General features: G+C 50.0%; 1 protein-coding gene across 1 annotated transcript; it reads right to left on the bottom strand.

The window, feature by feature from the left end:
* Positions 1-3,070: 3,070 nt before the first annotated feature.
* On the bottom strand, positions 3,071-3,916 carry LOC122650471. Its single transcript, XM_043843886.1, has one exon. It carries the CDS (start codon positions 3,914-3,916, stop codon positions 3,071-3,073), a length of 846 nt encoding a protein of 281 aa, XP_043699821.1.
* Positions 3,917-12,467: the final 8,551 nt, after the last annotated feature.

The raw sequence follows: 12,467 nt of genomic DNA, 5'->3' as shown, positions 1-12,467 counted from the left end.
TCGGTGTCCTTCATGCTATTCAGCTTTCAACCACCCCTGTCCCTCTCGATCGTCCCCTGCTCCAGGCTACACTCCAGTTCTGGTCGCGAACCACCAATACCTTCCACTTCCGCTTCAGTATGGCCGCTCTAACCCTTTTGGATGTCGGGGCTCTCACCGATCTGAAGGCCAGGGGTGAAGAGTTCAACTGCTCTTCGCCTAGCCTGACCGACAATAAGGATGTTGAAATACACCATGGCCTTGAGTTTTCCAAGTCTGCCAGTTACAGCTTCTACCTACGGACCTATCGAGAGACCCGTGGTTCTGTTTCCCCCAGAGAGCTCACAGCTTTCTTCTTGTTCTGGATTTTCCATTATGTCGCTTGCGTTCGGTCTAACAAGATCTCGAAGACCTACCTTCGTCTAGCCAATGCCCTAGGGCAAGGCTGTGTGGTGGATTTGTCTGCCCTGACTCTGGCAACCCTCTTTTGGGGTTGCAATGATATTATCAAGTTTGACTTTGATTATGGTGATGGCCCGTTTTGGCTCCTCCAGATGTGGCTCTATGCCCACTTCACTGATCTGTACACTGTGCCCTCACCGCTCCCAGTCTGCCCTGTGGCTGGTTACCTATTTACGTCGACTCCCCACCATGACCTGAGAACTTTGAGAGAGTATTATGACTTCTTTTCCTCCTTTGAGCCTGATTTTAGTGGTAATTTCTTCCTCCCCTATCAGACGGGGGAGGCCATCCCTGAGTGGCTCTCGTTAGCCATCGCTTGCCCTACCTCTGATCCACTACTATGGGGCAAGTTCCTGGTGTGTTGGGATCTTCATATCAACGTTACCCTAGAGCCGTCAGGTAACAACACCTGTGGGTTTGAGACATACAACCCCCACTTCTGTGCGTGCCAGTTCGGCCTTTGCCAGGCAATCCCCTGCCCCAACTACTATTCAATCAAGGACTGCGCACTGGGCAGGATCGTTTACTCAGATGTGACTGACATACTTCATGTGTCGGCCATAAATGCCCTGGTCCTCTCATAGTTTGAATTGCAGTTCTTCATCAAGGAACCCACAATGATCGAGGATTTTGTGGTCTAGTGGGATACCTATTTCAAGTCTCTCCTCCCATTTTGATCTTTCCAAGAAAGCAGCAAACGCCCTCCTTCATCAGCCTCCAAGCAACCCTCTGGTAAGCACTGTCCCATCTTTCCTTGTTGCTCGGCCTTAGATGCCCTTGCTAACCGTTCCCTTCAAAATCGTAGGCAAATCTTTAACCTGGCTGATGTCTTCTGTTCAATCGGCCCGAAGTGATCATGGGTCCACGCCGGAGGACGATGAAGAATCTGAAGACGATCCTCCTCCGGTGAGTAAGAGGATGAAAAGCGTCAGCCCAGCGAAGTCTATCCAATGCCAGGCCATTCTCTCGAGTGTGTTCCAAGGGCCTCAGCCCATAAGTATCAAGCCCCTCTCTTCCATTTTAGTATCTCCTTTAATCACCTCCCATTCTATGAAAGATCGTACACGGTCAAGCGCACGCCTGAACAAGGCCATGCCAAGTCATACTGCCTAGGTTGTTGTTACCAGCTCCTCAACTTCTGGATCTGCTTCTTCCTCCCACCATGAATTAGAGGGTAGCTCCGAGGACGAAGCAGAAGAAGAAGAAGAAGAAGAAGAAAAAGAAGAAGCAGAAGAAGAAGAAGACAATGCCGACGCCCCTAGCAGTCATGGAGAGACCGATCCCAATGGGTCCAAAACCCTGGTACATGATCTGGAGCCTCCGTCCTCCCCAGACCGTGCTATCCCTGCAGTGACCCCTATGGTATGCTTCTTAACTTTACCGCTCCTTCTCATGCTCCGTTGACGCTAAACCTTTCTTTCTCCTCAGATCTTCAACCTTAAGGCGCTTCTGGCCAAGTTGATCTCTTCCGAGGATGACAAAGATCTCGGCAACATCTCGGGCTCCAGCTCCATCACCGCATAAGTGACCGAGGTGAAAGTGCTCATGCAGTCCTTCTTTCAATCCCCTTTCTGTGAGGCCGTGGGTGCTGGCAATTTGACGTCCATTGTCGAGGCCCTTAGAACGCTGCTATCTCTACCAGATCTCCCTGCCCTAGCCAAGGAGTGGCTGGATGGGGCCATTATATTCATGTTTGATGTGACTACCTTGGCGCCTCTTACTCTTCAGAATGTTTAGCACTTCAAAGCCCTTCTCAAGGAGACCGACACCAATGATGAGCACTTTCGAAGGCTGCTAGATGACCTAAAGAAGGCGCTAGATGAGGTGAAAGAAGGAGACGACCGTCTAGCCCAGCTAGACCGCAACATTCAGAACTTGGAGACCTAGCTCACAGATCTTCGATTACAGAGAACCACCCTGACCCAGGACAACAAATAGAAACTCCTTGGCTCTTGGGCCCTTACTGAGGATGCAACGGTCGCCAAGGCCCAAGTTAAGGAACTGAAGTTGCTGAGATCGAGTCGTGAAGCTAATCTGGTCGTAGCTAAGGAACATCTGACCGTGATGGAAAAGAAGTGGAGTGAACTGCAAGAGACCACCCCTCAGGACTTTCTGAAATGGGCCTACGTGCCTTCCCTTCCCCTGCCAAAAGACCAATGATACTTTATTTGTCTTTTAGCTTATTTTGTGTCCTGCCTTCTTAGGCCATGTTTGAACTTCTTTTAGGAGTAAAGCCTGCTTTTCCCTTAATTTACGGCCTCCCTCCAATGGTGTGGCATCCTCGTGTTGTTCACCCTAAATCCCAGATCGTAAGATGAAAGGCCTTTAGGAACTTGCCATTTATAGGCCTGATCTGGATGCATCCTTCCAAGCTGCGCAGCCTGTAGGCCCCTCCCCAGAGCACCTGGCAGACCGTAAAAGGTCCTTCCCACATTGGGGACCACTTGCCTAGTCTAGGATCCTTTGTCCCTACAGGGAGTATGGCCTTCAGGACGATGTCCCCTTCCTGGAAGTGCTTTAGGCATATCCTTTTGTTGTAGATAGCTGCAACCTTCCTCTTCTGAACCTGCATCCTGTCCAGTGCGGCCAAGCGTTCCTCTTCTAGATCATCGAGCTCGGCCATCATTGCCTAGTTGTAGGCCGTTGGCGTGAGTCCCTGTTGGAATGCTACCCTCACTGACCTTACGCTAACCTCAATAGGTAGCACTATGTCATGATCGTATGTCAACGCAAAAGGCATAGTGGTCGTACTAGTCCGCTGTGACGTCCTGAATGCCCACAAAACCTCATAAAGTAAATCTGCCCATCTTCGTGGGTTATCATCCACAACCTTGGCTAAACACCCCTTGAGAATCTTATTACTTGCCTCGGCCTGACCGTTGCCTTGTGCGTAATATGGGGTGGAATGGGTGAACATTATCCCTAACTCCGCTGTAAACGGCACCACCTCATCCCCAACAAAAATGCTTCCGTTATAGCACGTAACGGTCTCTGGTAGCCCAAACCTGTGAATGATGTGGCCTTTGAGGAATTGGATGACTTCGGCCTGACTGAAGCCCTTCATTGGCACGGCCTCAACCCACTTGGTGAAATAGTCCGTGGCCACAATAATGAAGCAATGCCCCCGCGTTGCAGGCGGGGTAATCTTCCCTATGAGGTCCATTGCCCAACCCCTAAATGGCCACGGCTTAACCATAGGGTTGAATTCTATCGCTAGCAACCGCTGCACTGGCCCATGAGTCTGACACGCCCAATACCCCTTAGCGTATTTGATGCAGTCAGTAGTCATGGTTGGCCAATAATACCCATGACGTCGGATCAACCATCTCATGTTTGGCCCAGCCTGGTGCGCTCCGTAAATGCCCTCGTGAACTTCGGCCATGACCAACGTTGCCTCATTCAAGCTGACACACTTGAGCAACAAGTCATCTTTCCCTTTCTTATAAAGGTCTTCCCCAATCAGCATGTACCCCATCGCCTTATCTCTGATCCTTCGGTCAAACCCTGGCCCAGGGTTGCTCAAGTACTGGATGATCGACGTTCGCCAGTCAGGCTGCATATCCTCGACGTGGTTGACCTCTAAGTAGCTGCCATCATGGATCGTAGATCATGTCTACCTTTTGATGATGATCGTCTTCTCTGCGCTGCCTACTGGCAGACCGATGCCAGACACTGCCTGTGCTAACCTGTTCGTGGCCTAATTCCTTGATCGTGGGACGTGACGCACCCCTACGTCCTAGAATCCTTCGATTAGCTTCTTGGCCTGTGCAAGGTAGCTCACCAAGTGTTCGCTCTCACACGGATACTCCCTGGCCAGCTGATTGATTACCAGCTACGAGTCTCTGACGATTTCCATGGTGTCGGCCTTAAGGCCCAGAAGCAGGCCCAACCCCAGTATGAGACCTTCGTATTCGACCTGGTTGTTCGAATAAGGGAAGTCAAGCTAAAAGGCTACCTGAGTCTCCGTTCCTTCTGGTGATCACAAGACAACTCCTTCCCCGGCCGCCCGCTTGGTCTTGGACCCATCGAAGAAATGCTTCCATAGCGTCAGGCCAAGGAGGGAGACCTCCATTACTTCCCTTTCGGCCTTGATGGGTGGGTGATCTACCAAAAAATCTGCAAGCGCCTGCCCCTTGACTACTTTCTAGGGCACATATTGGAGGGCGAACTCCGTAAGTGCGAGAGTCCATTTTCCCACCCTCCCCCTAGAAATTTGGGCGTGTGAGCATATACTTTATGACGTCGGTCTAGCAAACCACGTCCACCATTACTGGCAATAGATAGTACCTAAGCTTGTTGTAGGAGAAGAATAATGCCAGATAAAGCTTTTCGATCACAAGATACTTCTGCTCTACTTTTGTCAAGGCCCTGCTTAGGTAGAACACAGCCTGCTCTTTCCCGACTTTATCATCCTGTGCGAGTAGGCTCCCTATTGAACCTTCCGCTGCGGCCACGTACAGTTTTAGAGGTACTCCTTTCCTTGAAGGCATTAGGACCGGAGGCTTTGTTAAGTAGGCCTTTATCTGGTCGAATGCCTCCTGGTGGGCTTCCTCCCATCTGAAGTCCTCGTCAGCCTTCAATTTTAGCAGCAGGGAGAAGACCTTTGTCCGCCTTGCGGAGTTGGCAATAAAACGCCTAAGGAAGTTCACCTATCCCAGGAACTTCTGTAACTCCTTTTTGTTTGTAGGCGGCCTTGCCTCCTAGATGGCCTTAGCCTTGTTCTTGTCTACCTCAATTCCTTTTTGATGAACCAAAAACCCAAGGAAGTTACCAGCCATTACCCCGAAGGCACATTTCAATGGATTCATCTTTAGGCCGTGACTCCTCATTCTGGAAAACACTCACCTCAAGTGCTCCAGATGCTCGTGCTCCTACTTTGACTTAACCACAATGTCATCAATGCAAACCTCAACAAAGGTACCAATCATGTCATGAAAAATGGTTTTCATTCCTCGCTGATAAGTGGCGCCAGCGTTCTTCAACCCAAATGGTATAACCAGCCGCTCATACGTCCCTAAAGTGCCCGGGCATCGAAAGGTTATTTTTGGGACATCCTCTTCCACGATGAAGGTCTGATTATATCCAGCATGGCCATCCATAAAAGACATGATGTGGTTTTTCAAGGCCACATCAACCAGCATGTCAGCCACTGGCATCAGGTATTTGTCCTTGGGGGTGGCCTTGTTCAGGTCTCTAAAGTCAATGCACACCCTTAGTTTTTTGTTCTTCTTTATGACCGGCACTATATTCGACACCGATTCCACGTATCTAGCAGTCCTGAGGAAACCTGCCTTAAGCAACCATTCGATTTTATCCTTGATTTTTAGGACGACGTCTGGTGCCATTCGCCTAGGTAGCTATTTTACGGGTCTGTAGTTATCTTTGATGGGCAACCGATGTTCGACCAACCTTCGGTCTAAACCAGGCATCTCAGAATAGTCCCAAGCGAAAGTCTTTAAATTCCTTCAATAAACTTACAATATCCCCCCTTTACTCGGGTGAGAGTAGGCCACTAACATAAATAGGCCGGTGGTCCTCGGCCGTTCCTAAGTCTACTTCTACCAAGGGATCTTGGACCTCCGCCAAAGTTTCCTCCATCTTCGGTGGTGCTGGTGGCAGATCTTGCAGCCTGACTTCAGGGCCAGCCACCGTTTGCTCCTTGGCCGCGACCTCAGCCACCAATTCTGTTTCGTGAGACATCTTTTGTTTCAGGCTTGCAACTGTCAGCTGGCGCATTATGTCTGCTACAACCTTCTGACTTGTCTTCATAGGTAGTCTTCGTCAGTCTTCCTCCGCCGTTCTCCAAGATTCGGTAGGGCTTTTGTTTACGGTCCCTTCAACTGGAATACTTCTTCTAAGATCGTAGATGAGGTAATCAGAGACGTAGGCCTCCCGTGTTCATCTGCTCCAATGAACTAGATAGGGCCGATGCATCCATTGTACAAGACGGCCTCTGCATGGCTGGCGTCGACCATGAATGGTCAGTTATCAGCCATTACCAACTCAATCTTCCCCTTCCACCATAGTATTAGGAACTGGTGTAAGGACGACGGGACGCATGAATTTGCGTGGATCCAATCTCGTCCTAAGAGGGCGTTGTAGTTTGCCATGGCGTCCATGACGAAGAAAGCCGTCAAGGACATATGGTTCCCCACCTTTAGGTCGATCGGGAGTACTCCTCTTGGCCTGGTGGAGCCACCCAGGAAATATGTGACCGATACATCGGCGGGAAGCCAATCGATCTCATCTCTACTGAGACATTTCATCATCCTCGAGGGTAAAATATTTACAGCTGCTCCATTGTCGACCAAAACCCTGGTTATTGGCTTGTCATCCATATGAGACTGTATGTACAACGGCTTTAGGTGCTGTGTCATCTCACAAGTTGGCTCCTCGAATATGTTGGCCACCTTCCCCCATGGCACGGGATTATCGAAGGTGTATTCTATTTCTCTGGTGATGCCTGTCCTAACGTTATCTTTGGGGCCCTGCTGGTCTGGCTCACTACAGTCCACCTTCTTCGTGGTCTGTTCTTGATTGGGTGCCAGTTCTATCCCCAATATCTTTGGATGCAAGCCTCCCACGCCTACGTCTCCCTCCAGCTGCGACGCCTGATCGGGCTGATACTGGAATGTCTTTGGCAGGACGTACACCATTGAGATCTGTACCTGAGTCGGGATTACATTGAACATCATTTCGACCAACCCCAAAGTTAATATCCGGTGACTGGATGAGGCCACTGTTGTCCGTACTGTCAACTCTTGGGCTGGTGCCCGTCACTATGTCTCCAAAAACTTTAGGGTCACTGTCCTCGGTCTTGTAGTCTGATACTTCTGGCTCCTAAGCTCCTTCTCTGCCTACGACATTGTTTGGTTCTTTTACCCTTGATGCCCCTTTGATCACCTGGGCCTGCTAGTGCCATCTTTGGGCCGCCCTCTTTCTCTATAGTCTTCTTTTCTGTGCTCTAGACAAGCGACCTGGATCAGGGCTAGCAGGGAACTTTGGATGCCTTGCAACCTTTCATCGGTCTTCATCTATCTTGGGAACAACCATCCTCGGCCTGTAGCCCTCCTGGTGGTGAGTGGCCTCCCATCCAGAGTATTCTAAGCGCAAGTAGCCAAGTCTGCACTATTCATATGTCAAATGCCTCTTTACTGAAGCCCTCCCAAGCCGGTCTTTGGCGGACGGCTTGGAAGTGTGTAATGCCTGATAAGGAACTAGCCTCCTATCTGCTGGATTAATCTCCTCTCGCACCCCGAGGGAAGACTGTGTGTCCTGATCAGACGGTGCTTGGCCTGACCAAGCTGTGGTTTTGTTCGATCGTCCCTTGATTGAGAGACTGCAACTAGGATAAACTCCCTGGTGGATCCTTGGTGCTTCACTCAGCCTAGGTGTGCCAGTCCCAAGTCCTTCTGCCCCTCTTGGTTCCTCTTGCAAACTCAACTCATAGCGGGGATTCACTGTGGGCCATCTGCCCCTCCTTTGCCGTCTCTGGACCCTGTCCTGCTCTTCAGACCGGGCTGGCACATTACTGGACCAGCCCATGACAGGTGCCCTAGGTCGCTCAGGTGGGGCCAAGCACGCCTACGCCATTTTGCCTGATGCATCCCCCAGATTGTTAGCTGCCCGACCGCTGTTGGCCTAGGTGCAGAAAGGAGTGGCCCATGGGCTCAAATAGGATCCTGACGACTGCGCCGCTGGATTCGGCCTGTGTGGATAGCTCCCCTGCCCGATCCTCATAGTTGGCGTTACATCCTCCCTTGGTCCAGCCATCCTTGAGAAGTCAAAGCTGACCATGTTGACTAGAAAAGGTCTTCATCGACCATCATGACCCCCTTTTCCTTTCCAAGGAATTGCAAACGTCCAGCTATAATTGCTTTCTGCAAGGCATTACATAAAACCACATAGTTAGTAGTAGCATGGGTGTGAGTGTGGTGCCACTTACAGTATTTCTGGTCTTTTAGCTCGTGATTGGGTGGTATCTAGTGCCCCAGCGGCAACTTAATCTGTTTATCCTTGAGAAACTGGTCAAAGATCAATTCGGCCTTTGAAATGTCAAAGGAGTTTGTCACCTTCGAATCAAAGGTCCTCTGAGGACCAGCCTTGGATGGCTCAGTCTGCTTGGCCTGATCATTCGGCCTGGCTAGAGCCTTACACACATAGGGTTTTCCTTCTGCGATTTTTGCAGCGTCTACCTCAAACTCAACGTAGTCAACCTATTTTTGGTCACTGTTTCCTATCAACGGGAAGGTGTGGCTAGCTGCATCTTTATAATATGTTCCAATAGAGGCCGCTTTCCACTGACCCTCCTCTTTTAAGAGCTGCTCATAGGGCGCGGCCTGCAGCACCAACTGACCGAGGTCAGCAAAGTACTGACCAGCAAACCTTTTTTAGAGGTCAGCAAAGTATTGACCATCCTCGCGTATTCGACCTCGGGCAAAGTGGTCGGACATTTATATTTGGCCATCTTGAACCTGGTAACGAACCTCTCAACAGCCTCACCCGGCTCTTGGGTCATTTTGGCCAGGTCCCCTATGGTGATCTCAGGCTCGGTCCGGTAGAACTGAGTATGGAAGAGGTCCTCCATTGCCTACCAACTCTAGACCGAATTGGCAGGTAGATTGAAGTACCAAGTGAAGGCCGATCCCGTAAGGGAGTTGGGGAACATCCTGAGCTTGGCCGCTTCCAGTCCGCCCAAATTACCACACTGGACCGTAAAGCAGGCTATGTGTTCGACAGTGGACACCTTGTCCTCGCCTAAGAACTTGGTGAATTCTGGGATCTTGGGATTCCTCCCGAGGTCCACTGCATCGAAATACTCAAGGTAGGGCTTCCTATATGCAGGACGTGGGGTCATCCTATAGAAGGGATTAATGCTGTCGTGGATGATCCTAGCCAGTTCTCCCCTGTCAACTATCAATGGTACCCCTTGAGCAGTTGGTTACCACGCCGCGTCTGGTGGCCATGGGTTACCGGGGTAAGCTAGTCCGGGCTGAGCGTTTGGGAATGCCTCCGACCTTGGTTCGAATCTGGGCATGCTCTCCCTGATTTTTGCCCCTATAGGTCTGTACCCAGGGACTCTGGTGGTCGCACTGCCACATCCTGGAGGGGGGTATCCCCCTAAAGGAACAGCGTTTGGCCCTTTGGCGGCCGTGTTACTGGACCCCGGGATGGACCTGATGCCCCCTGTCTGAGCAGCACTCATAGCTGCTGGCCACTGCAGTGCCACTGGGATAACCGCTATGGGCGCATGGCCTGCCCCTAGGGTTGTTGCCTGATTAGTGCCCCCCTAGACGCCTGCGGGAGGGCTGCTGGCCACATAGCTCCCCACCGAGTTGGGGACGCCGGGTGGTGTGGCCTGATACAGGGGATTGATGAAAGTCGTTGCTGGCAGACTGACCGTAGGCCGGTCCCCAACAACGGGATTTTGGCTCGAACTGCCGCCAAAAGTGGCCTAAGCCGGCAATCCTATGCGGTCCACCTCTAGTCCTCTACCTTCGGCCCCTGCGATAGTCCCATCAGGTGGTGTGACCGTGGCGTTCGGTTTTGCCTCTGGCGTGGCCTCTGCCTCAGGGCAACAAGGGTTTCACGGAACTCTTCGAACTAACTTTGCTGACTGGCTACGGACTTATCAACCGCAGCCATCATGTGGCATAAATCATTGGAAATGGGTCTAAAGACATCCACAAGCTATTGTATACTACCCGCGAGGGGGTCTACAGCGTCATGCACCATAACCGCCAGCTGATGTGCTGATTTATGGCTGGCTTTACTGCCATGTGAACCGCATGGTTCGTCCTCGGCTTGGTCTGCAAACTCAACCGCCGTAGGATTCTCCATTTCTTCATCCATCATATTTTCCTTTTAGATACGAGGACATCCTGGTCCTTTCTTTTGCTTGACTATAGCAGTCGTTGGCTTATGAGGGTCCCTAAAACTCCCAAACACTCACACGCGGGGTTACAGTCGTAATGCGAATAATACGTGCGTGCCAGAACCTTTGCGCAGGTTCGAAGGAGGCCGAAAATAGCCTAATCTGACTCCTTAATAGGCTAGTAGGTTTCCCTCCTGCCTGAGTAGCTCTAAGGTCTTTTGGGTTAAGCCAACAACTACGGACTACAACCCGAAACGCCACAGACCTTGAAATGATCAAAAGTAATTTGAAACATAAACAATAATGAGACAAAAATGGAAATTATATCAATCAATCATACCAGATACAAGTGTGGGCTCCATGGATTCACTCTTGCGGCTGCTAGTATGTGACCGTACATCCCTTCGATCTCAATTGATAACAAGCACCGATAAAGAAAGGCAATAAACAAAGCAATAAACGAATGAAGTAAACAAAATAAAGAGGTGTGCTGGTTGTCAGATGTTTGTGTGTCCCCCCACGGATAAGCCTTCCTCCTTATATAGATAGGCCTTGGAACTTATCAGCATGTGCAACCGCTCCCTCCAAAACCACTCCATTCGGCCCATCTCAGTCGAGCTCCAATCAAATGTTGCCATGCAGGCCATCAACCCCTGCTCTCACTCCAACTTTTGTAGCAGTGGCGGGCCCCACCAATGTCGTCTCTCACCTTGTTCCTTGTGAAACGCAAGCCTGCGACCAGGACTGCCTGTGCTTCTGCCATGTGGGCCACCCCTTCCCAACCGTCAGGGGTGCAACCACATCCCGATGCTCTCTGTCGCTCCTGGCCCAACGCCAAGGGCCCACTCCTGGTTCTATCCCAGCCCTGCCTGGCCAAGACCAAGCAGTTTGGGCCGCAAACAGTTTCTATGTTTCTTTTTAGTTAGCATAATAGTATTCTTTTTTCATTAAAAAAAATATTGCAGGACATTTTCTTATCCAGAAAAATAAAAGTTGTCCTATAGACAGTCAGGTTGGTGAATTAGGCACCACCCAAGCTTCATTAATAGGGCTTTGTTGTGGATATGAGATGTTTGGAAGCCCAGCCCTCCCACATCCTTATGGGATTAGATTGAAGACCAAGCAATGAGGTCGAGGCCTCTATCGGACTCCTTTGTCCCTTTCCAAGATGCAGCACTAATAGAGTCTGATTGTATAGGGAAGGGAAAGCAAGTCAAGAGATAGGTCAGAATAGAATTGAGCCCCAATTTGATTAAGATGGTATGGCCAACAGGATCTTTATCCCCTACAATTCCCTGCCCGTTCATTTCCTGCAATTTCTCTCATAGGGGGTGGAAATGACCACCCTAACCCCTGCCCAAACACACTGCCCTGGTGGGGTCCACCCCCCCCCCCCTATTAGAGGGACTTGAGAAAATGGACCTGGCAAAAATTTGCAGGAGATGATTTTTCATGGCGAGCAAGGGTGAACAGGTTGCATTTCAAATCAGATAAGCTGTTCCACACTCGGAAAATGATAAGATTTAGACATTTGTTTTTGGATCTTTGAGGAAACAAATAGAAGCTTTGAAGTTAGATTCCATATCATTGATTCCCAAAACATGTTTGATGGCAATCCTAGTGGAATTTTTGTGTTACCACTAAAGAAGATACTGCTCTTCGCAAAATTTAATTTTTGCTGAAATGTCTTTTAAGAGAAGAAAGAATAGACTTCACAGTAGTAACATCTTCCAAGGTGGCACAATAGTGTATCGTTGGCAAATAGCAAATGAATTATTTTCGGACCATTTTTAACAATTTTAACCCCTGTAAATCGTAGTGGGCTTAGGCCCAATAAGAACCCCCCATACAAAGGTGGGGCAGTACGTGACCCGCAAGGAGGACCGAGCGGTCACTTAAGTGACCAACCCCTACTATGTCTATTTGGGAGACTCCCAGTGGGAGTCGGCTTAGCTGGGTCATCCCTAGGGGTTTGGCTATAAATAGATCACTATAGCTCAAACCCTAGGGCATGCGATATAACATATTTCTCTCCTCTTTGGGTTCTGCGTTTTCTCTTGGGATTCCATCCTAGCCTAGGGTTTTGTGGTGTGGAATTCTCAAGTGGAGAAGCCTATAGAGATCGTGATCGTGGAGATTCGTCTGGGTGCTC

Source organism: Telopea speciosissima, chromosome 1, assembly GCF_018873765.1.
Source record: "Telopea speciosissima isolate NSW1024214 ecotype Mountain lineage chromosome 1, Tspe_v1, whole genome shotgun sequence".
Taxonomy (NCBI): Eukaryota; Viridiplantae; Streptophyta; class Magnoliopsida; order Proteales; family Proteaceae; genus Telopea; species Telopea speciosissima.
This window is presented reverse-complemented; position numbering and strand designations above follow the sequence as displayed.